The 23,221-nt window shown below is 44.7% G+C and overlaps 1 protein-coding gene across 1 annotated transcript in view; it reads right to left on the reverse strand.

Annotated features, from left to right (window-relative positions):
* Positions 1 to 23,221, reverse strand: part of CAMK4 (calcium/calmodulin dependent protein kinase IV) — a 318,697-nt gene that overhangs the window by 163,749 nt on the left and 131,727 nt on the right. Inside the window, exon 2 of the mRNA XM_077462295.1 lies at positions 15,212 to 15,290. Within this exon, the coding sequence (XP_077318421.1) occupies positions 15,212 to 15,290 (79 nt within the window). The remainder of the gene's footprint in view (positions 1 to 15,211; positions 15,291 to 23,221) is intronic.

Consider the following 23,221-nt stretch of genomic DNA (forward strand, 5'->3'; position numbering starts at 1 on the left):
ATTCCACATCATTGCTGCTCTTACAGTAAAGAACCCTCTACGTAGTTTAAAGGTTAAACCTCTTACCTTCTCATTTTAATGAGTGGCCACGAGTCTTGTTAATCTCCCTTTAGTGAAAATTTTTATCCCTCTTCTGGGGTCACCAGTACAGTATTTGTAAACTGAAATCATATCCCCTGTCAAGCTTCTCTTCTCCAGAAAGAATAAGTTCAGTGCTCGCAACCTTTCTCATACTAATATCCTCCAGACCCTTTATCAGCTTTGTTGCCCTTCTTTGTACTCGCTCCATTTCCAGTACATCCTTCCTGAGGACTGGTGCCCAGAACTGGACAGCATACTCTAGGTGCCACCAGAGTCTTGTAGAGCGGGAGAATTATCATTTTATCTCTGAAATGAATCCCCTTTTTAATGAATGCCAATATTCTGTTTGCTTTGTTAGCAGCAGCTTGGCATTGTATGCCATTGCCGAGCCTATCATCTACTAGGACCCCAGGTCCTTTTCCATTCTAGATTCCCCCAGATGGATATATGCAGAGTTGCATATATGGATCGTGGAGCTGTTTTATTGGAAAAGGAAAATAAACAACAGAAAGTTGTTTGCCTAAATCTGTCCTAGCTGTTAAAGGAGAACACATGCAATAAAGCAGGGAAGTATGAGGGGATGAGAGATGCCACACACCACTAGCTCAACAAGTAAAAAGGAATGTGAATGGCCTCAGCCTAGAGATCCTCCTGAGCTCCGTACTGATGCATTTTGCCCCGCTCATTGGGGATTAATCATAGAGTTTTCTTTGTGGAGCTCAAGGCTGAGACTATTCACATTTCTCTTTATTCAGCTAGTGGTGTGCAGTGTCTCCCATCCCCTCAAATTTCCCATACACAGATGCAGACTCTGGTGGACTCTCCATACTCATAGTCACCTGTGCACTCATTGCGCCAGTGTTGCTAGGGACAACCCCAGCCCGCTTTCTCCTTGGCAAAATCTGTACAGGCATGTATGGGGTTCAATCAGGTGGTAACAGCCCCTCCAGCCACAGAGCTCTATCTATCATCTCAGCCATCCTTGCTTCTTTTAGGAGCTTTGATCACCCCATACTCACAGTCACTCCAAAACAACTTTAAATAGTTCAGTGACAAATTGGACCACTGTCTCTTTAAGGCTAGTTACCTTTCTCTTGCAGGTTCTCCTCACCTGCACACAGATTATGCAGTCTCATGTACCAAAACACAGTTCATATAACAGATGAACTTACTTGATTGCAGGGATCTCGGGTTGTGCCTGCATTCTCCACCATGTGTAAAGGACCAGCGTCAAATGTAGAGCTTTAAGGACACCGCCATTCGCTGGTTCTTGTTTGCTAATTTTTATTAAAAGCAGGGGTTTTCAGCATTCCTTGGTCCATCAACAAAATGACATTCAGCCTAGTTGGCTCTCACTTGCAGCACTGTGGCTCTGGCCTTACACTCCAGGCCCTTGTCTGTCTTGTACAGACTGTTTCATGACCACCTTGGTGCACACAGCTAGCAGCCTCTTGCTGCACTGGCTCCCCCATGGAGCCCTCCTGACTCCTGGTACTCAGACTTCCTCTCTGCCGAGGTGGAGCCCAGAACTATGGTCAGGTTACTACTAAAAGCCCAGCACACACCTGACTAATCAGTATGCTGGCTGTTTTCAAAATCAGGACCCAGGACTGGGGATTTCATCCCACACAGATCTCTCAGAAATCCCCGGGCTCCAGGTCCCAAAGTGGACTTTTCTAAGAAAGCAGGAAACTGAAAAGCCAGTTTCCTCTTCATGTTACAAGCTTGCTGGAGCCCCTCAACCCATCCGGTTGAGAATTCTGGGTCACAACCTCATTCTAGACCATGTCAGGGCAACACTCTGCCACAACATATACAGTATATCTTTTATTGCAATTTATATATTTAATTTCTTGAGCTCTTCTGGGTGTTTTTGATATCGCGGCACTTTTCTATACAAATATATTGGGTTCATTTATCACTAACCAGTCTCATGTTTGCTTTTTGATGCCGAACCTTAGTTGTGTGCAGGGTATCTATATTTCTTCTCCCAGTAGCAGTGCAGTATCCATTTGCTTAACCCGGTGTGTTATTTGGGCTAAGTTTGTTCTCAGAATCGAGGTAGAAGTACAAAGCACCCAATCTTCAAAGCGGCTCCTGTGTGGGACAGTGCTTGCTCTGACATAACCACATTAAGCAAGAGCTGTAATACGTAATAACTGTTTCATGTGACTTTTGACTGACAATGAATATCAGGAGGAGGAAGCTGGGGTAGGTTGTGCCCTCTTCTCCTTCCTTTTGTTATTGGGCAGAGAAAGATAACCATGTTTGGAGGAAGATGGAGTTGCTCCTTCTGATGCTGCACTGGTTTTTAATTCCATGCCCTAAAATGGAGATAGGGCGGTAGGCAGAGATGTCTGGGTGTGCTATCAGTGCTCAACTGCCTGTACATTACTATTGAGCTGTCTATGCAATACCACTGAGCTACATGATTAATGCCATAAATGTGTGCAGTACCTTTAGTCTGCACGTGTCATCATGGCAGCCAAAACCATGCTTTGATTTTGGGGATGTACTGTACACTGGCTGCTCGGAGTGAAAAAAGGACACATCTGGTGATTTGTTTAGTGTATCAATCTTCAGAAAAACTTTGAAAAACCCCTCTTAAAGGCCTGTCAATGTAGTAAAACCATGCCTCTTGAAATATGAATATGTTGACCACATTTCTATTTCAGGAGTAAGGTTTTTTTTTTCTCAGTGCACCATGTACACACCTATTATTTTTGCAGTGTACTATGCATACCGTTCCTTTCCGTCTCCCAAATGAAATCATAGGCCCATTAGACCAATTCCCAGGAAATACATTAAGTAATATGATACAGCATGTGTTATGTATTATGTTAAGTTCAGAATCTATGATGTCTTCTGATTTTATTTTATTTTTTACATTAAAACATCTCACTCCAGGTATAAAAAAAAAAAACAAGCTTCCATATAACTGAATAAACTGTAAAAAGGATAATGCTTAGCTAAATGAGCAATCTAAAAAAATAAATAAATATACTGAATACTCTCCATTCGGATGAAAACAGTCCTTTTGGTTCCTGATTAGTGCAGCCCAAGGAGACGAATAATACTGTACAATTCTCGTGCTGTTTCAAGCTTGCTGTGAGATCAGAATTACAATTGCGCTGGACAGCTTACAAACCAAAGCAAGCAAGAATGATTTGAGGACAAAAGCACAATTTTTCCTAAGGTACAATGTTTATCGTTTCTATTACCATCACGCCTCCAGCTTCTTTTCATTTTGCATTTCATGACATTATTTTACAGACTTAGAATCAGAACAGATCTTCAGTTTTTCAGCAGTTGAGATAATAAAGGCAATCTAAATAGAGACAAGCTGCTTCTATGTAATTTATTTGATTTCCAGATCTATACATGCCAAATTCTATAAACTAGTAAAGCTTTAGACGCTGCTCATAATCACATAATGTAGTTCAAAGGTTTTATGGCAGACAACTCTTTGAAAGAAAAGCATTTAACCAACGATCAAGCCAACAAAATCTCAAGATTGATAAGCATAGAGGAAAATTGGTGCCCGCTGTAAAACAGTAACACTTAAGTTTAGCAGAACATTTAAATGCAATTAACTGCACTGGATAATTGGCATGAAACAATGAGTCGTAGAAATTGCTCAGGTTGAATACCTAAGGAAGACAAATTGGATAATTGAAAATCAAATAATGTTAAAAGGGTCTTTAAAAACACAAAGTGGCTAAAGTCTAAGACAGCCCAAAGACGGAAATAAATTTACATGATTCCCCCATCAACATAGAGAGTGTGGATAGGGGAATCCCTCTTGCCAAACAATTGTCTTCTCCCCTGGTCGGGGGGAGCCATTCCCACTGGGAGAAGAGATTATCATTAGCCACTATAGCAGCCGCTTGCAATAATTGGAAGTGAATTCGGTTGGCTGGTTGAACCCAAGTTGATCGGTAGATCAACCTGGCACGTTCAGCCTGCCCATTAATGGTTCAAATCTCAACCAGTTCCTGCTGAAGGTTCAAACCGTGTATGGCTGGGCTACCTACAGCCAATTTTTGTAATGCACCACTAGGAAGATTGTTCCTCACTTTCTGTGTCTCATTAGTGAGATTTCCTTTCACTTCCTGCACAACAGAAAGGGAGAGGAAATCTCTACAAAGTGAGGTATATTTCCTCAGACAGGCAGTTGTCGCTCAAGCATTTGAAGATTTACAATTTATTCCTATTCTAGTGATAACTCAAATGTAGTATTTTCCCCCACAATCAGTCCCAGTGAACAGATAGGATAAATCTACACAGCGGGAACACAGACAGCAATGAAAATCGGACAAGTGTTCCAACCCTTCCTTCTCTAACCAGAACTAAAAAAAATAGGATTTTTGTACTCAACGTAAAATAATATTCTCTGTAGTTCACTGACTGACACAGCTCCTTTATTCTTGACCATTGGGTTGTTACGCCACCTTCAGGAGAGGACTAGGCAGAACATGTTAACAAAAAACAGAACTTTCTAGTTCCGCCCAAGGGACGGTCCCTTCAGTTCCAACCCTCCAGCCTGCTTCCTGCAGCCTCAGTACGTCAACAAGCAGTATAACGTAAAAAAAAATAAGAGGGGAGGGTGCTGTGTCAGTCAGTGAACTACAGAGAAAAAGATTTTATGGAGAGTACGAAAATCCTATTTTCTCCTACGTTCACTGACTGACACAGCTCCTTTATTCTTGACCATTGGGACATCCCCAAGCAGTATCATAACAAGGAGTGGGAAACAGCATAAAAGAACTTCACCCACAACCAGAAGTGCTCCCTAACAAGGGAGTCACCACCTTATCTGACCGCATCAGAACTTGCGGTAAAAATGCAACAGTGCATTATACTCAAAAATAACTGTATTTTCTTTAAAACAGAAAAAGTAGTGCAGGATTGCAACATTACACGCCCGCAAACTTGCGGCCCAGCAGGCATCAGACGATGCACTTACATCCACTCTGTAGAAAAAACGCGCGGCCAAGCAGACATCAGACGATGCGCTTACATCCACTCAGTAGAATTTGGTAAAAGTGTGAACGGACGACTAACTCGCCGCCTCATACACCAAAGCGACTGACACTCGATGTTGGAAGCCCGAGAGGCCCCAATTGTCCTGGTGGGCCATGGTAGGAAAGGGGGGCACCTGCCCCTTCAAGGCGTAGGCCTGTACCACATCTGTCTGACCCACCCGGAAATAGTGATCGACTAGACCGCCATACCTCTTTTTCGGACCAGCTACCGAAACGAACAGAGATCTAACTCCCGCAGGGAAGCCGTAGCAGACAAATATATCCTTATAGCCCTGATCACGACCAGGGAATAAAGTGCAACCTCTTTAGGATGTGTCGGTTTAGGACACAGAGATGGTAACACAATATCATCATTGATGTGGAACGCCGAAACCACCTTCGGCAGAAAAGAATGTTGCAAACGCATGGTTAACCATATAGGGCGACTTGCAAGACAAGGCCGCCAGTTCTGAAACCATCCTGGCCGATGTAATGGCCACTAGAAAATAGTGATGCACCGAAATTTCGGCCGCCGAAACATATCGGCCGAAAATGCCCTTTTCGGCAATTTGCCGAAAGAGAAAAACGTCCGATAATGAAGCCGAAAATGGGGCGTGGCCTGGGTGGGGACGGGCTCCGCCCCCCGCCCCTGGTGACGCCCATCATGGGGGGTGTATAGCGCAGGAGAGCCACCTCCGCCGCCTGTTTGACAAGACACCGGGAACATCACAGCTTTCATTTCAATAGCTGTGTGTTCCCGGCCGCGCGCCGTCACACACAGCCCCTCCTCCTTGTCCGGGCACTTAGATAGACAGATCATCCGCAGGATTGGACGGATGATCTGTCTATCAAAGTGCCCGGACAAGGGGGAGGGGCTGCGTGGGACGGCGCGCGGCCGGGAACACACAGCTATTGAAATGAAAGCTGTGATGTTCCCGGCGCTGTTATCAAACAGGCAGCGGAGGCGGCTCTCTTCCCTGCACACAGTGCACAGGCTGGCTGCAAAATGGCACACAGGCTGCAATGGGACACACTGGCTGCAATTGGCTGCAATGGGGCACACTGGCTGCAATTGGCTGCAATGGGGCACACTGGCTGCAATTGGCTGCAATGGGGCACACTGGCTGCAATTGGCTGCAATGGGGCACACTGGCTGCAATTGGGCACACTGGCTGCAATGGGGCACACTGGCTGCAATGGGGCACACTGGCTGCAATGGGGGATGCCTCCTGTACCACGTCCCCAGTCTCTGACCACCTCCTGTACCGTGTCCCCAGTCTCTGACCACCTCCTGTACCGTGTCCCCAGTCTCTGACCACCTCCTGTACCATGTCCCCAGTCTCTGACCACCTCCTGTACCATGTCCCCAGTCTCTGACCACCTCCTGTATAAAAATATTTTTTAAAAACAGTCATTTTCGGTATCGGTGCTGTTTCGGTATCGGTTTCGGTTTTCGGCCTAGTGTATTTTTCATTTTCGGTATCGGTTTCGGCACCAAAAAACCCATTCGGTGCATCCCTACTAGAAAAAACCCTTTTCTGAGAAATAGTCAACAAGGGAATTCCTCTGATGTTCTCAAATGGCAGTATCTGAAGCACCAATAACACCAGGTTCAGATCCCACGGGGTAATGGTGGACGCCCCGGAGTAACTACAAGTTGGACCCTCTGAACAACAGCGTTCACTAGAAAGTGAGACGACAGCCAAGGCTGATATTTGTCCCCTAATGGTGCTTGAAACCAACTTCTGGTCTACTCCTCGTTGTAGAAACAGCAGGATCCTGGAAACTGAATAGGTGCACGGGTGCCATCCTTTCTCCTCACACATAGAGATGTATGCCTTCCAGATACAACGGTATATCTTCCGAGAAGAAGATTTCCATGCTCTCAACATAGTTGTGATTGGGTTGTCCTTCAGGAGAGAACTAGGCAGAACATGTTAACATGTACAAAAAACAGAAGTTCCACCCAAGGGGCAGTCCCTTCAGTAACAATCCTCCAGCCTGCCTCCTGTAGCCTCAGTACGTCAACAAGCAGTATAACGTAAAAAAATAAGAGGGGAGGATGCTGTGTCAGTCAGTAAACTACAGAGAAAAGGATTTTATGGTGAGTACAAAAATCCTATTTTCTCCTACGTTCACTGACTGACACAGCTCCTTTATTCTTGACCATTGGAACATCCTTAAGCAGTATCATAACAAGGGGTGGGAAACAGCATAAAAGAACTTCACCCACAATCAGAAGTGCTCCCTAACAAGGGAGTCACCACCTTATCTGACTGCATCAGAACTTGTGGTAACAATGCAACAGTGCATTATACTCAAAAGTAACTGTATTTTCTTTAAAACAGAAAAAGTAGTGCAGGATTGCAACTTTACACGGCCGCCCGCAAACTTGCGGCCAAGCAGGCATCAGACGATGCACTTACATCCACTTTGTAGAAAAAACTTGCGCCAAACAGACATAAAACTATGAGCTTACATCCACTCTGTAGAAAAAACTTGTGGCCAAGCAGACATCAGACGATGCGCTTACATCCACTCAGTAGAATTTGGTAAAAGTGTGAACGGACGACTAAATTGCCGCCTTACACACCAGAGCGACATAGTTGAGATCACTGAGTCCGATAGGCCTCGGTACCTTAGCATCTGGCTCTCAACAGCCATGCCGTTAAAACCAGCTATGGTAAAACAAGATGGAGAATAGGAGAATCTTGACACAGAAGGTTCTCTCGCAATGGCAGTCACCAGGGAGCCTTCGCAACCAGGCGTACTAGGTCGGGACGCCAAGGCCAATCCGGGGTATTAGTATTACTGGAACCCCCTCAGCCTCCACTCTGGTAGTAGCTTTTGGGGAGGAAAGTCGTAGAATAGCAGGTACTGATCCCATGGAGCCACCAGTGCGATTGACACGTCTGTCCAAGGATCTCTTATCCTGGAATACGAATCTTGGCTGCTTCCGATTGAGACAGGAGTCAGGAGATCCATATCTGGTGTGCCTGAACATGTCTGGATGCAATGCCCATTCACCTGGGCCCAGCATCTGGCGACTTAGGTAGTCCGCCTGCCTGATTCTTCCTCCCGGGATTTAATGGCCGACAAGGCCGGTACTTGTAGCTCTGTCCAGTGAAGGATGTGAGTGACCTCCCGTGCTGCAGCCGAGCTACTTGTTCCTCCTTGATGGTTGACATATGCCACCACCGTGACGTTGTCTGACTGGATCCTGATCGTGTGCCCTCGTAGTCTCATCGACTATGTGGAGAGGCAAGCCTGATCACTCGGAGTTCGAGCATATTGATCGGCAACTTGGGTTTCTCACCCAACCAGAGACCTTGGGTCGACTGTACTCCCAGTAGTCCACCCCAGCCAGTCAGGCTGGCGTCTGTTGTGATCCAGCCCAATGCAGAGGTAGGAACGACTTCCTGGACCGAAGTGCCGAGGACCTCAGCCACTAAAGCAGGGAGTCCCTGACTGACTGGCTCACCCGAATCTGCTGATCCAGGGATAATGGAGATATGTCCCATTGTGTCAATATCTCCTTCTGCAAGACTCTGGTGGCAAGTGGGCATACAGTACCGCCTCTAAGGAGATCACCATGAGGCCCAAAACTCGCATTGCAGAAACGCAGCGACGACCACCTGCAGTTCAGCGATAGTTTTACTGCGGCTCTGAGAGTCTGCAGTTTGTCTGAAGGGAGAAAACTCTTGATTCCATGGAGTCCAGTGATAAGCCTAGGCACTCGAGTGCTGAATCGGTATGAACACCGACTTTTTAGGTTCAACAGCCACCCAAATACTTGCAGGGTTTGTATGGTGATCGCCACATCCTCCTTTAAATCTGAGGTGGAAGCTGCTCTCAGAAGGTGTTCATCCTGGTAACTTACGATTGCAATCCCGTGTTGTCTCAACAACGCCAAAATTGAAATCAATACCTTGGTAAGGACTGCTGAATCCAAGCCAAAAAGGGGGAGCCACAAACTGGTAGTGGGCTTCCCCGACTGCATTTCACAGAATCCTCTGATGCCTGAAGCATATGGGTATGTGCGGGTACGCATTCTGGATGTCCAAAGACACCAGGGAGTCCCCCTGATGGAGTGCAGCGACAACTGAGCGAACTGATTCCACACTGAGCCTCTGTACTTAAACAAAGCAATTGAGGCTTTTTAGGTCCAAGATTGGACGTACCCCTTCCTTCTTTGGGGACTACATACAGATTGGAGTAGAACCCCTGGAAACTTTCTGACACCGGAACAGACGCTATCACCCTGAGCAAGTCCCATACTGCCCCCATGGGGCCTCCCAGCAAGCCGGAAGAAAGGGTATGCTGGAAGGGAAGATCTGTTTGTTGGCCAAGAGAGGAACTCATCCTCACTGTCCAATCGGTCCTGGTCAGCGTCATCTGAAACAACAGAGCAGGGGTCAACAGCCTCAGCAGGGCCCGAGTCTGCATCAGAGCTCTCCCCGGAGGATGGGGGGCAGGGGCCGCTTTTACCGCACTTGCGCCCACGCACCACCTCCATCTTGGCAACGAATGTGTTAAGGACCACCTGCAAGCGAACCGGTTGCAATTGCCTGGATTTCGGGGGAAGAAACACCAGTTTCTGAAGCCATTCTGACCCTACCCTGTCTGCCACCTGTTAGGGACTTAGGAGAGTGATGGTCCCACCCTCCTAACTGCTGCAGTCTGAGGGGCCCCCACCACAGGACTCACCACCCTGTCCAAGTTCTGTGCTGTCCAGCTAGGTGTGCCTGTGTCTTGTGTCAGCTCCCAGGTGCTTGTGAGAGAAAACCGTGCTGTGCTGAGCCTCAGAGAACAGCGCTGAGGCATGAAAACATGTTTAGGCTACAACAATATGGCCGTCGAGTGTCCAGTACAAAGGACATAATCACAGGGAAAATGGGCGCCGAACTACAGAAAAATGGTTACTGACCATGCTTCTCCCTGGTCACACCAAAAATGGCTGCCAAACAATGTATGCAGAGAGGGACAGTGAAACACAGGCAGAGGAAATGGCGGCAAACAGTGCTACAGCGATCAGCAGACAGAGACCTCCAGACACCCAGTGGAGAGACAACAGACATCCAGGGCACAGCCACCCAGCGCAGCCCCCCACCCAAGGTGAGAGCCCCCCCAGGGGGCCCCTGTCCATGTGGCACACACACCGCTCAGCAGCCCATGCAGCTTCCCCCATGGGGGGATATAGGGACAGGGAGAGAAGAGAGGGAGGAGAGGGACCCCCGAATCAACCTCCCAGGGAATGCCCAGATGCTCAGCCCCACCGAGGCAGGGAGAGCTGTACTTACAAGTCCTGATGAGCTGGGGAACATTCCATCACAGACCCACTCTCCGATCAGTACGGGGTGGCTGCTGGCCATCAGTAGCGCAGTGACGCAGATATCAGTAGCCTGGTCATATGTGTGCCCCGGAGCATTACGCTCACTGGCCGCCCCTGGAGCCTGGGGGGCATGTCATGGCCGACCCAGCGTGGAGCTCTCACCGGCCAGGCTGGGGAGTATCCAGCCTGTCACCTAGCCGGCTGTTGATAGCAGATCACAGGATCTTAATCTTGCACAAAAAGCAAACTTCTGCAGAAAAAATCCACGGACCGATGGGCCCGCAGGGTTCCTAGATCCTTCTCCTTCGCTAGGCAGAAAAAAACTGAGGCTGAGGCTGCAGGAAGCAGGCTGGAAGGTTGTTACTGAAGGGACTGCCCCTTGGGGGAACTAGAAAGTTCTGTTTTTTGTACATGTTAACATGTTCAGCCAAGTCCTATCCTGAAGGTGGCGTAACAACCCAATGGTCAAGAATAAAGGAGCTGTGTCAGTCAGCGAACGTAAAAAAAAAAAAAAGTTTTGGCTGTACATAACATTACTGCTATTCCTTCCTCTATCCCTCAAGGTGCAAATATACTCCTTTCCCTTTGGTCCCCTATTGCTCTGTCTGATTCCGGAATCAAATTGAAATACAGGGTACAGAGAACATGTGCTCACTTTCTTCCTACCCTGTTTTCCCGAAAATAAGACCTAGCGTGATTGTCGGTGATGGCTGCAATATAAGCCCTATCCCCCAAATAAGCCCTAGTTAATGTCCTTGTAGGTCTTCTTTTCAGGGTAGGGCTTATTTTTGGGGAAACAGGGTAGGGCTTATTTGGGGGGTAGGGCTTATATTTCAGCCATCACCGACAATCGTGCTAGTTCTTATTTTTGGGGAAACAGGGTAATAAGTGGCCTGTTGCCAGCACCATCACATGGGGTGGGCTGAGATCCCTTAATGGGGGGGTGCAAATAGAAGGTAAGAATAAACAGCTGAGGCGTTGACAGTTAAGGGAACCCACTGTTTTGTTTTGCATGCAAAGAAAGTATCTAGCACAGCATAAGCCTCCAAATTCTTCCTTTACTATAACGGCATTATAAATGATTTGCTAATTTGTTTTCTGCCTCAGTGGGCCTTAATCATATATAAGAAATTGCCTGCTATGGGTGGAAACAATAATGACTGCTAACATACATGGAGCAATAAGATAGAAGAAGTAACAAAATACAGGCATACCTCACTTTTAAGCACACAATGGGGTTTATGTACTAAAGCTGAAAAGTGAAAAATCAGGCTCCCTTCTGCATAGACACCAATGAGCTTCTAAGTTGTATTACCAAAGCTTAATTGAACAAGCTGAGGTTAGAAGCTCATTGGTTTCTATACAGAAGTGAGCCTGATTTTGTACTTTCCAGCTTTAGTAATAAACCCCATTGTGTACTTAAAAGTGGGGTATGCCTGTATAGGCTGCTGTCAAAGAGATGATAGTCCACATGATAAATATCAATAAGTGGCAATTGCAAATCACTTGAAAAATACGTCTACGTCTCACCTGCAATTAAGACCAATTAGAACCCTCAAGTGTAAAGCCTCAATCACACAGAGTATACAAAACCATATGCCCATGGAGAGCCGTGTTTACCTGCATAAGGATGCACGGGTGTTCTGTACATCCCCGTGCAAGCAGTCCCATTGCTGTCAATTTGGATATAGCAGCTGCACATACACTGCTGCTGCTCCCCATACAACATCTATTATGTATGTTATATATGAAATGTTGTAGCATATCAAATTCACCTCACCCGCTCGAACGTTGCCTTTCATGCAACTAACTATACTCCAACTTTACAATGCTTAAAAACTTTGATCTCCTCCTGGTTCTGATACCACCTACCGTGGATAGGGAAATTCAATGCCATCACAATGACAGTTCTACCAAAGCTCCTTTACCTGTTCCGCACCCATTCAATCCCAGTTCCATCATACACCCTGAAATCTTTCCAGAACCATGTTCCACAATTTATTTGGTCCGGTAAAAAAACATGGATCTCAAAATACACAATAGGCAGGGCAGACTTGGAGTCCGCAACTTCGTCAAATACTTCACAGGTGCACAAATCACCCGTTAATCCCCTTGTACACCACGCAATAGGAACTTTTATGGGTCAACCTGTTTCCCCTTGTTCACTTCCCTGGATCTCATTAAAGTCCAGACCAACTTCCATGGGCCCTCTGATGCGGCATACTCAATACTTAATATATTGGGCACAAATATTTCAGCATTTACCTCTCCTACCCCTTCTGGGCAATCCATTGTTCTCCCCAGGACTATACTCTCCTGGTGCTTTCCACATATTTCACTACGCCTACTCAACTCCTTAAAAGTTGCACCACTTATACTTGGGCAGAGATAAATATCATGCTCCATCTTCTGAATGTTTTCACTTCCTGCAAATAAAACATTGGCTTTCCACCATATTCACTAACAAAGATCTCACAAGCCAGCCCTTACTTTTTAAACATAGCTACTATCATACATCTTGCTTTGTCTCCCAAATTGATGTCCATCCTTTACTCACAACTAAACAACTCTGGTGCACTAAAGATAGAGAGATTTGGTCAACAATGGTCTCCTGTTCTATAAACCTAAACACAACTGAATTTGCATTCAAGACCATTTAAGATGGTACATGGTTTTGTCCCGATAAGCATACCTCCATCCATCTCTTCCTAGCACGTGCTTTCTTGGCTGTCCCACCTTGGGAGATGTTTTCCACATATGATGGACCTTTCCCATGTTTGCAAGGTTCTGGACCAAGGTTCTCAAGCACTTGCAGTCTTTGAGACCCTTGGCATTTCCTATTACATCCTACTACATTTTAAACCCCAAGGTTTACCAAGTCTCATCAAAATAGTGACCCATGTTCTGTTAATCAACAAAACAAACTATTGCAGAAGTGCAGAAAAAGCAGTTTTCTCACTTTGTGGCAATCCACCAACGTCTCAAAACTTTTTCATCAATAAAAACTCACTAGCATTCTTTTAGAAACACGTAAGAAATTCCTTAAGGTATTGGCTCTGTTGATTCAGTGTGCTCATCCTTCAATGTTTTAGGCAAGTTATTCCTCTCTGTAAGTGCTGGGCCTCGAGGTCCTCATTTGGGTGTAATCAATAAACTTGTTCCGCTCCCCGTTTTTTCTTATTTTTTCTCTCCTCTAAGCCCTTGTACACACGGTCAGACATTCCGACGGAAAATGTCCGATTGGACCATGTTGTTGGATAATCCGACTGTGTGTGGGCTCCATCGGACTGTTTCTGTCAGAATATCCGACGGACAAAGTTTTAGAGCTGGGCTATAAAACTTTCAGACAACATGATCCGATCGGACTTTGTCCGATTGTGTGTGTAGAGAATTCTGATCGGACAAAGTGCCACGCATGCTCAGATCAAATTCCTAGACCAAAGCTATTGGCTACTAGCCTGAACGTAGTCCCGTCATAACGAAATAACGTCATCACGTTACGTACGATCGGATTTTCCGACAACTGTGTCCGACCGTGTGTATGCAACACAAGTTTCGGACAAAATCCGCCGGACAAAATCTGACGGATTTTGTTGTCGAAATGTCCGACCATGTGTACAAGGGCTTACACTTCCTTATACCCCTTGCTGTGTAGATACCTTTATATCTTTTCTCATTTTCATCATGAAACAGATTCTACAATCCACCTGTACTTGGCACCACATCTTGGTCAGTTTCTGATTAGCCACCAAATCCCCTACCAGTTAGCCACAGATCACATGTATTGTTTGCTTACTAATCTGAAAATGTATGGATTTTCATTATGCTCATAAACGTAATTATGTTAATGGTGGCTGTAGTCCTTGTGACTGCATTGCCCATATCTACCTCTTCATTCATGTTATGATCTATATTTTTAACAAATTTAATAAAAATTCAGTGTAGGTGAAATGCTGTAGCATTATAAAAGCTTTTGTTTTCTCGTCTTTATACACTCTCTTTACCATACCTATTTACTTCTATTTTATGCCTGCCTTCTTTTTAACCTATTTTCTTATGTACTGCCAAAAGTTTGGTGGCCTTTTGATGACAGGGATGTGAAGCCAAACACCTTGGACTTGCAAAAGGCCAACAAAAGTTCCAAGCAATGACATAGCTTTTACCAGAGACAATCAGCTACTTCGTAATGCCATTTATTGGTTAAAAAAATCTCTCTGGATCAAATCAGGTCTAATATTTTTTTTTTTTACTGCAAAAATGAATAGGTATGACATATCCTTAACAGTTATTTCATGAAAGTTGATGACAGGACTGATTAAAAATGAAATGTGTTATAATTTCTTAAAGGAATAAGGGGCCTATTCATAAATGTTAACAATCAAGATTCTATTTAGATTCAATTAAAAAAATTGTGTGACTCCTGGGTCACATTTATGTGAATATTTTGATAAAGCATTTATAAGTCGACTTCTAAAAATGTGTAAACCGCAATTCAGCAAAGATTAATTGGTTTGTCTGGATGACCATTCTTGGGCTGACAGGAAAAATTGCTACAAAGCTGACCTAGGGGCAGTCAGTAAAAGCATGGCATGTGCTGTAGGTGCTAGGGTCTAGTAACACCCCTGCTCACATGAGTAATATTATATTTGTGAATGTTAAGAGTGGATAATATATGTATGACAGAAAAAAAAAATATTTACTGCCTCATTTTACTTTAGTCATCTTATAGAAATAATTATGAGTAATCATCCATACAAAGAAATTGTCAACTTACAGTTTTCTTCAACATCTTGACAGCAAAAGGCTTCTGAGTTCCTTTTTGTCTGCATCTGTATACAACGGATGTTGCTCCCCTAGAAGATAAATGTTTCAACTGTTATTGTTGAAGGTTGTCGTAGTGCGTATACAGTTGGGAAAAAAATTATTTGATTTCCTGCAGATTTTGTAAGTTTGCTCACTTCCAAAGAAATTAAGGGTCTATAATTTTTATTATAGGTGTATTTTAAATGATATCAACCAAATATCCAGAAATATCCAGAAAAAAAAACAAATGCTATAAATTAAGTTGCAGTTCAGTGAGTAAAATACATATTTGGTCCCCAAGCAAAACATGACTTGGTACTTGGTGGAGAAACCCTTGTTGGCACACCTCTTCTCTAAATCCATAAGGTTTATTGGCTGTCTCTTGGCAACTTGAAGTTTCAGCTCCCTCCATAAATTTTCTATAGTTTTAAAGTCTGGAGACTGACTGGGCCACTCCACAACCTAAATGTGCTTCTTCTTGAGTCACTCTTTTGTTGCCTTGGTGGTATGTTTTGGGTCATTGGGTCATTGTCATGCTGGAAGACCCATCTATGACCCATCTTCAGTGTTCTGGCTGAGGGAAGATTTTACAATGCATGGCCCTGTCCATTGGCCCCTCAATGCGTCAAAGTCGGCCTGTGCCTTTAGCGGAGAAACAGCCCCAAAGCATCATGCTTCCACCTCCGTGCTTGACTGTAGGGATGGTGTTTTTAGGGTCATAGTCAGATTTTTTCTTCCTCCAAACACTGCAAGTCAAGTTAATGCCAAAGAGCTCAATTTTGTTCTCATGTAACCACAGCACTTTCTCCCACTCCTTCTCTGAATCATTTAAATGTTTATTGGCATGACTGTACATGTGCCTTCTTGAGTAGGTGGACTCGCTGTGTTTCGAGGAAGAACAATGCTGACTATGACTCTAAGAACACCATCCCTACAGTCAAGCACCGAGGTGGAAACATTATGTTTTGAGGCTGTCTTTGCTGCATTGATGGGCCCGTGGAAGGGGCCATGTATTGTAAAATCTTGGATGAAAACCTTCCCTCAGCCAAAAACCTGAAGATGGGTCATGGATGGGTCTTTCAGCGTGACAATGAGCCAAAACATACCACGAAGGCAACAAAGGAGTGGCTCAAGAAGAAGCACATTAAGGTCATGGAGTGGCCTAGCCAGTCTCCAGACCTTAATCCTATAGAAATTTTATGGAGGGAGCTGAAACTTCACGTTGCCAAGCGACAGCCAATAAACCTTAAGGATTTAGAGAAGATCTGTAAAAAGGAGTGGACCAAAATCCCTCCTGAGATCTGTACAAACCTGGTCAATAACTACAAGAAATGTCTTACCTCTGTGCTTGCCAAACTAATTAATGTTTTACTTGGGGATCAAATACTTATTTTACTCACTGAACTGCAACTCAATTTTTAACATTCATTCATCGTTTTTTTTTCTGGATTTATGGTTGATATTCTGTCTCTATCATTTAGAATACACCTATGATAAAAAAAAAACTAACTTAATTTCTTTGTTAGTGGGCAAACTTACAAAATCAGCAGGGGGGCAAATAATTATTTTTCCCACTGTATGCAAACACAACATTTCAATGAAAGAACATTTTAATAGCATGCTGTTGGTATTTTAATAATGCCATGATCCAAGTTTACCGTTAAGTGGACACATTAGTGTAGGACTTATAGTGTACCTTACCAGCTCTGGTAAAGTGCTGCATAAGCCACACAGAACCACCTTCATCCGTTAGCAACTGTAATGACTGTGCAACTGTCACAGCTGACTATGAGCCCAATGACCTGTGTAGCAAGTGATTTTGATGTACTGTAATGTCTGCAAATAGCAATTATTATAGTTTATGCATCAACATGACAGACATCAATGTAACAAGGATCAACTTAGAAAATAGAAGGTTATAGAATTATTACCAAAGGCCTACTGTACCTATTTACACTAGGAAAAGACAGGATCTTAGGACAATATTAAAGTTTCAGTATATTAGAGATCAGAATAAATATTTGCTAAGGAGCCTTTTTTTTTTTCTATCTCTAGGATTAGGTTAGACTGTAAGTGGATGCCATCCTCCTAGCTTTGAAAAAAATACTTTATCATCAACCTACAGTGCATCTGGAAAGTTTTCACAGCGCTTCACTTTTTCCACATTTTGTTATGTTATAGCCTTATTCCAAAATGGATTCAATTCATTATTTTCCTTAAAATTCTACAAACAATACCCCATAATGACAGCATGAAAGAAGTTTGTTTGAAATCTTTTCAAATTTATTAAAAAACAAAAAAAAAATTCACATGTACACGACGAGTATTCACAGCCTTTGCCATGATACTCAAAATTGAGCTCAGGTGCACTGATCATCTTTGAGATGTTTCTAAAACTTGATTGGAGTCCACCTGTGGTAAATTCATTTGATTGGACATGATTTGGAAAGGCACACCCCTGTCTATATAAGGTCCCACAGTTAACAGTGCATGTCAGAGCACAAACTAAGCCATGAAGTCCACGGAGTCTATAGACTTCCATGACAATATTGTATGGAGGCACAGATCTGGGGAAGGGTACATAAACATTTCTGCAGCATTTATTGTATTTAGTAGAGCCTAGGAAAAAAACATTTCTTCTGACAATGATAAGAAGGTTGGTTTTATTTCAAATCAAATACACACTAAAAAAAAGCATAACGTGATTGTAAAGTATCATGTTTTTCCTATAAAAATCATAAACATGTTATACTAACCTGCTCTGTTGCAGTGGATTTAAACAGAGCAGCCTAGATCCTCCTCTTCTTGGGTTCCTCTTCTATGGGGGCACCGAGCTGAGTCACAGCTCCCTGTGTCCATTTAGACACGGAGCCCCGACCCGGCCCCACCCCCTCTTTCCCCTGATTGGCTAGCTGACTTTGACAGCAACGGGAGCCAATGGCAATGTGTCTCAGCTAATCAGGAAGAAGAATTTTGAATGGCTGAGAAACTCATGGACATCGCTGGACAGAAAGGGACCGCAGGTAAGTATTAGGGGGGCTGGGGTGGGGGGGGGGGATGGGGGCTGCTGCACACAGAAGGCTTTTTATCTTAATGTATAAAATGATAAAAAAAATAAACTTCTCCTTTACAACCCCTTTAAGGACCCTTTTGGTGAGGAGGCAAATTTTAGAATTGTCCTCTGTGCTTTAGATGCACACATTTATAAATTTTCACTAATTGAATCATTTAGGCTGCTTTCACACTGCAGCGGGAGCGGCGTCGGCGGTAAAGTGCCGCTATTTTTAGCGGCGCTTAACCGTCGTTTTAGCGGCAGTGTGCGGGCGCTAGCGGGGTGGTTTTAACCCCCGCTAGCGGCCGATAAGGGGTTAAACCCGCCCGCAAAGCGCCGCTGCAGCGGCGCTTTGCCGGCGGTATTGCCGCGGTGTCCCATTGATTTCAATGGGTAGGAGCGGTTTAGGAGCGGTGAATACACCACTCCTTCACCGCTGCAAAGATGCGGCTAGCAGGACTTTTTTCACCGTCCTGCCAGCGCATCGCTCCAGTGTGAAAGCCCTCCGGCTTTCACACTGGAGTTAAAGGGGCCGGTTTTTTTCAGGCGTTACACAGGCGCTATTTTTAGCGCTGTAACGCCTGAATACCGCCCCAGTGTGAAAGCAGCCTTACTTAATACTAAAGTAATTGAAAGATAAAGATGGTCCACCTTTATTTCCAGCCTAAAATATACTTAGCTTTGTAGGCTAGGGATATTCTTATTTTTATCAACACACCATGGAGTAGCACATAAGGCTGTGCAATGCCTTAATCTGCATTGTATAAAAGGTGCACATACATATATTTTGTTCAGTTTATTTTGTAGGAAATGCATAGTAAATGGATATAAATGGATTTAAAGTGGTATTAAACTCAGAAACAACAAGTTATATATTGCAGCTTACCAATGGCTTACCAATGGTAATGGCTGCATTGGTTTCCTTTTTTTAGACATTGTTTCTTTCAGCCCTTACACACTTTGAAGTCCATCCATACAGATATACATCATCTGCTAGTGGAGAGACCTCATCCAGCAGAGAAGTGCCGGAACTGACTGAGGCACACTGCAGAGCAGAGGGGTGGCTCGCGGCTGTCAGTCAGCTGAGCTCAGGTAGGAGGAGAAAGAGACTTTACTGAGGCTGAGGCCCACCGTGCCTGTGTATGGGTATCGGATTGTGTCATGGCCTCAGGGGGATTGTTGTGCTTCTCCAAAAGGATGCTTATGCTGTGTTGACTGGAACATTGTGCTGCTACTAGAGGCTTACCCGCTCAGGCCTTCCACACCTCAGTCGCTCAGGCAGTCTCAGTTGGAGTCAGTCCACTCCACACAGGACAGCAGTGAGCCGGGAAACCGGAATTGACGCCACGCGGTACCACAAAAAGCACCACTCAATGCCCACTGTCCTCCGGTCCCCCCGCTAATTAAAAGATAGTAAAGGAGGAACACTCCCTAAACACATGCAAATCAGCTTCCCAGCTTGCAATCAGTGAGCGAAGGCCCCCCCCCCCCCTGAACCGTACCAGGTTGCATGCCCTAAACATGAAGGGTGGGTGCTTTGGGGCAGTGGGGCATGATGGGGCAGTGACATCATAAGGGGTCGGGTCACCCGGTGACCACGCCCCATGCCTATATAAGTCACTGCGCACTGCGCACAAGGCATTACATCGAGCGAGAGCAAGGCATTACATTGAGCGAGAGCGTCGTATCAACATCGGAAGAAGACTGGAGGGAATAAGATAACGGAGAAGACCGGGCCAACGCTACTAAAAGAGCAGAAGATAGCGGAGGAGCCCGGCAGAAGACACTGGAGAGCGGGAGAAGAACCGGAGACTGGGAGAAGAGGCCGGAGAGAGCGAAGAAGTCGGAAGAGACCCCGGAGCTGCCTAATATATTACTTTAAAAATCGGTCTAGTGTGTTTTTTTTTATTGACACTTTTTTCCCCCCAGGTGAATGGGTAGGGGTACGATGTACCCCATACTCATTCACATTGGGCGGGGGGCCGGGATCTGGGGCCCCTTATTAAAGGGGGCTCCCGAATTCCGATACGCCCCCCACCCGCAGACCCTGACAACCAACAGCCAGGGTTGTCGGGAAGAGGCCCTTGTCCTCATCAACATGGGGACAAGGTGCTTTGGGGTGAGGGGGGGCCGCAGTGCGCCCCCCTGCCCCAAAGCACCCACCCCTCATGTTGAGGGCATGTGGCCTGGTACGGTTTGGGGGGGGGGGGCGCTCGCTCATTCCCACCCCCTTTCCTGACCGGCCGGGCTGCATGCTTGGATAAGGGTCTGGTATGGATTTTTGGCATAGTGGGTTCCCCTTAAAATCCATATCAGATTGAAAGGACTGGTATGCTCTTGGAGGGGGAACCCATTCCGGTTTGGTTTGGAGTTCCCCTTCAAGATCATCAGAGCACAAGTCGCATGCCAAAGTTGGATCCGGCAAGATGGCGATCCGACTTTGATCCAACTTCAATGATATTCAATGGGCTGAAGTAGGATCAAAGTCGGACCAAAGTAGTGCAGGGAGCATTTTCAAAGTCGGACCGACTTGTGTCAGACCAGTTAAGACGGCCCCCGTAGGGAAACATTCATTTTCACATGTCATGCGACATGAGCTCCCAATGTCGGAGCATTTGTCGCACCAGTGTGAATCTGGCCTTATTGTCAAAGCTTGATTGAACAAGCTGAAGTTAGATGCTGATTGGCTACCATGCACACGCTTCAGTTTTAGTAAATCAACCCATATATCTAGGTCGCCTGCACGGTGCAGTTCCTCTGTGAATTGGCTGGGGTGTGACTCCTCACCATAGATTAAGATCTGGGTTATATGTTTTTACTATGGTATGCTTACTATGGTATACTGAAGTATAATTACAAGCATTTCAGTGGCAAAGGCTTTTATTGACAATTACATACATTTTTTGCAGAGTCAATATTTGCAGTGTTGGCCCTTTATTTTTCAACACCTCTGTAATTTGCCCTGGCACGCGGTCAATCAACTTCTGGGCCACATCCTGACTGATGGCAGCACATTCTTGCAAAATCAATGCTTGGAGTTTGTAAGAATTTGTGGAGTTTGAGGATTGACTACAAATTCTCAATGGGATTAAGGTCTGGGGAGTTTCCTGGCCATGGACCCAAAATGTTGATGTTTTGTTTCCCAAGACCCTTAGTTATAACTTTTTTCTTATGGCAAGGTGCTCCATCATCCTGGAAAAGGCATTGTTCATCACCAAATTGTTCTTAGATGGTTGTGAGTAGTTGCTCTGAGGAGTTACATCTCGGAGGATGTTTTTATACCATTCTTATACCATTCTTTATACAAAATTGTGAGTGAGCCCACTCCTTTGGCTCAGAAGCAACTCCACACATGAATAGTCTCAGGATGCTTTACTATTGGCATGACAGAGGACTTATGGTAGCACCTTTTCTTCTGACAAGGTTTTTTCCAGATGCCCCAAACAATCGAAAAGGGGAATTATCAGAGAAAATTACTTTACACCAGTCCTCAGCAGTCCAATCCCTGTACCTTTTGAAGAATATCAGTCTGTCCTTGTAGTTTTTCCTGGAGAAAAGTGGCTTATTTGCTGTTCTTAATACCAGGCCATCCTCCAAAAGTCTTCGCTTCTCTGTGCATGCAGATACACTCACATCTGCCTGCTGCCATGCCTGAGCAAGTTCTGTACTGGCGGTGCCCTGATTCCAAAGCTGAATCAACTGTAGAAAACAGTCCTGACGCTTGCTGGACTTTCTTGGGCGCCCTGAAGCCCTTTTCACAAATGCAGTGGACATTTTTTTTATGAGATTAAGTTCATTTTCATGGCAAAGGGGGACTTTGCAATTAATTGCAATTCATCTGATCACTCTTCATAACATTCTGGAGTATATGCAAATTGCTGTCATAAAAACTGAGGCAGTAGACTTTGTGAAAATGAATATTTGTGCCATTCTCAAAACTTTTGGCCACAGCTTTACTGATATGAAGGCCTGCTCTGTTCCCACCCAACATTGCTTCTTTCACTACATCTTGGTTGGTGCAGCACTGGAGAGTTGAATAACATAGAACCTGGATCACTTTCACACATGTTCTGTGCTGTACAGCATTTTTTTTCCATTTTTTTTATGTATTATGTCAAGTTAATGCAAAGTTTTTGAAACAAGCTGTTCACTTTAACAAATGAAGGGGGCTGCTGGCAGCGCTGATTACAGTTTCGCCTACTCACTGCTTTCTTTCAAGCAGAGCATTCAAAAGAGCAGATACATGGGAAAAAAAGCTTTTCACATTGCATAGTAGCTACTGCAGTTGGTGTTTTGCCTGGAGTTCTTCTTAAACATCATGCCACATCTTAGAGACAAATTACAAAGACTAAGGGCAGATCTCATTACATCTTCCTCCCACTCTCAGGGGAGAACGAGTCTTCTCCTTTTCCTAGATTTAACCGCTGTTCTGGAAATGGAGTGTAATGAGATGACAACATTTGCAAAATTATTGTAGAAACGTACAGTAGCTGCTTTAGAAATATGCCACTCCAATTAGCGCTTTTTCTCCCTTTCAGAAGTTGCCTCCCATTCATTCAGACATGCTGTCATAGCAGTCAAACCTGTACCTCCACTCGATAAATGCCATAAATTTCTCTCTCCGTATGGGTTTGTATACTTCTGACAGCACTGCTTTATTCCGCCATGTGATTTGAGTTGCAAAGATGGTTATTGTTACCAATTCAATAACTCTCCCAGAGGAGGAAGTGAAGCGAATTACATATAATCAGCAGCATCAAAAATCTGTCAGGACAAAAAAAAAAACGCAGCCAGTACTATAGTAGGTGGTTATTTGTTTTAGCAAAAACATATTATAAAGCACAAGGTACTAAATGTATTACTTGCCTTCTGTCTATCACCCCCAAATACCTATCAATAGTTTACTTGTATTACACTGCTTGGCTATTA

This window comes from Lithobates pipiens, unplaced genomic scaffold (assembly GCF_037356315.1).
Source record: "Lithobates pipiens isolate NorthernLeopardFrog02 unplaced genomic scaffold, aLitPip1_a1.2 Scaffold_3, whole genome shotgun sequence".
Classification (NCBI taxonomy): Eukaryota; Metazoa; Chordata; class Amphibia; order Anura; family Ranidae; genus Lithobates; species Lithobates pipiens.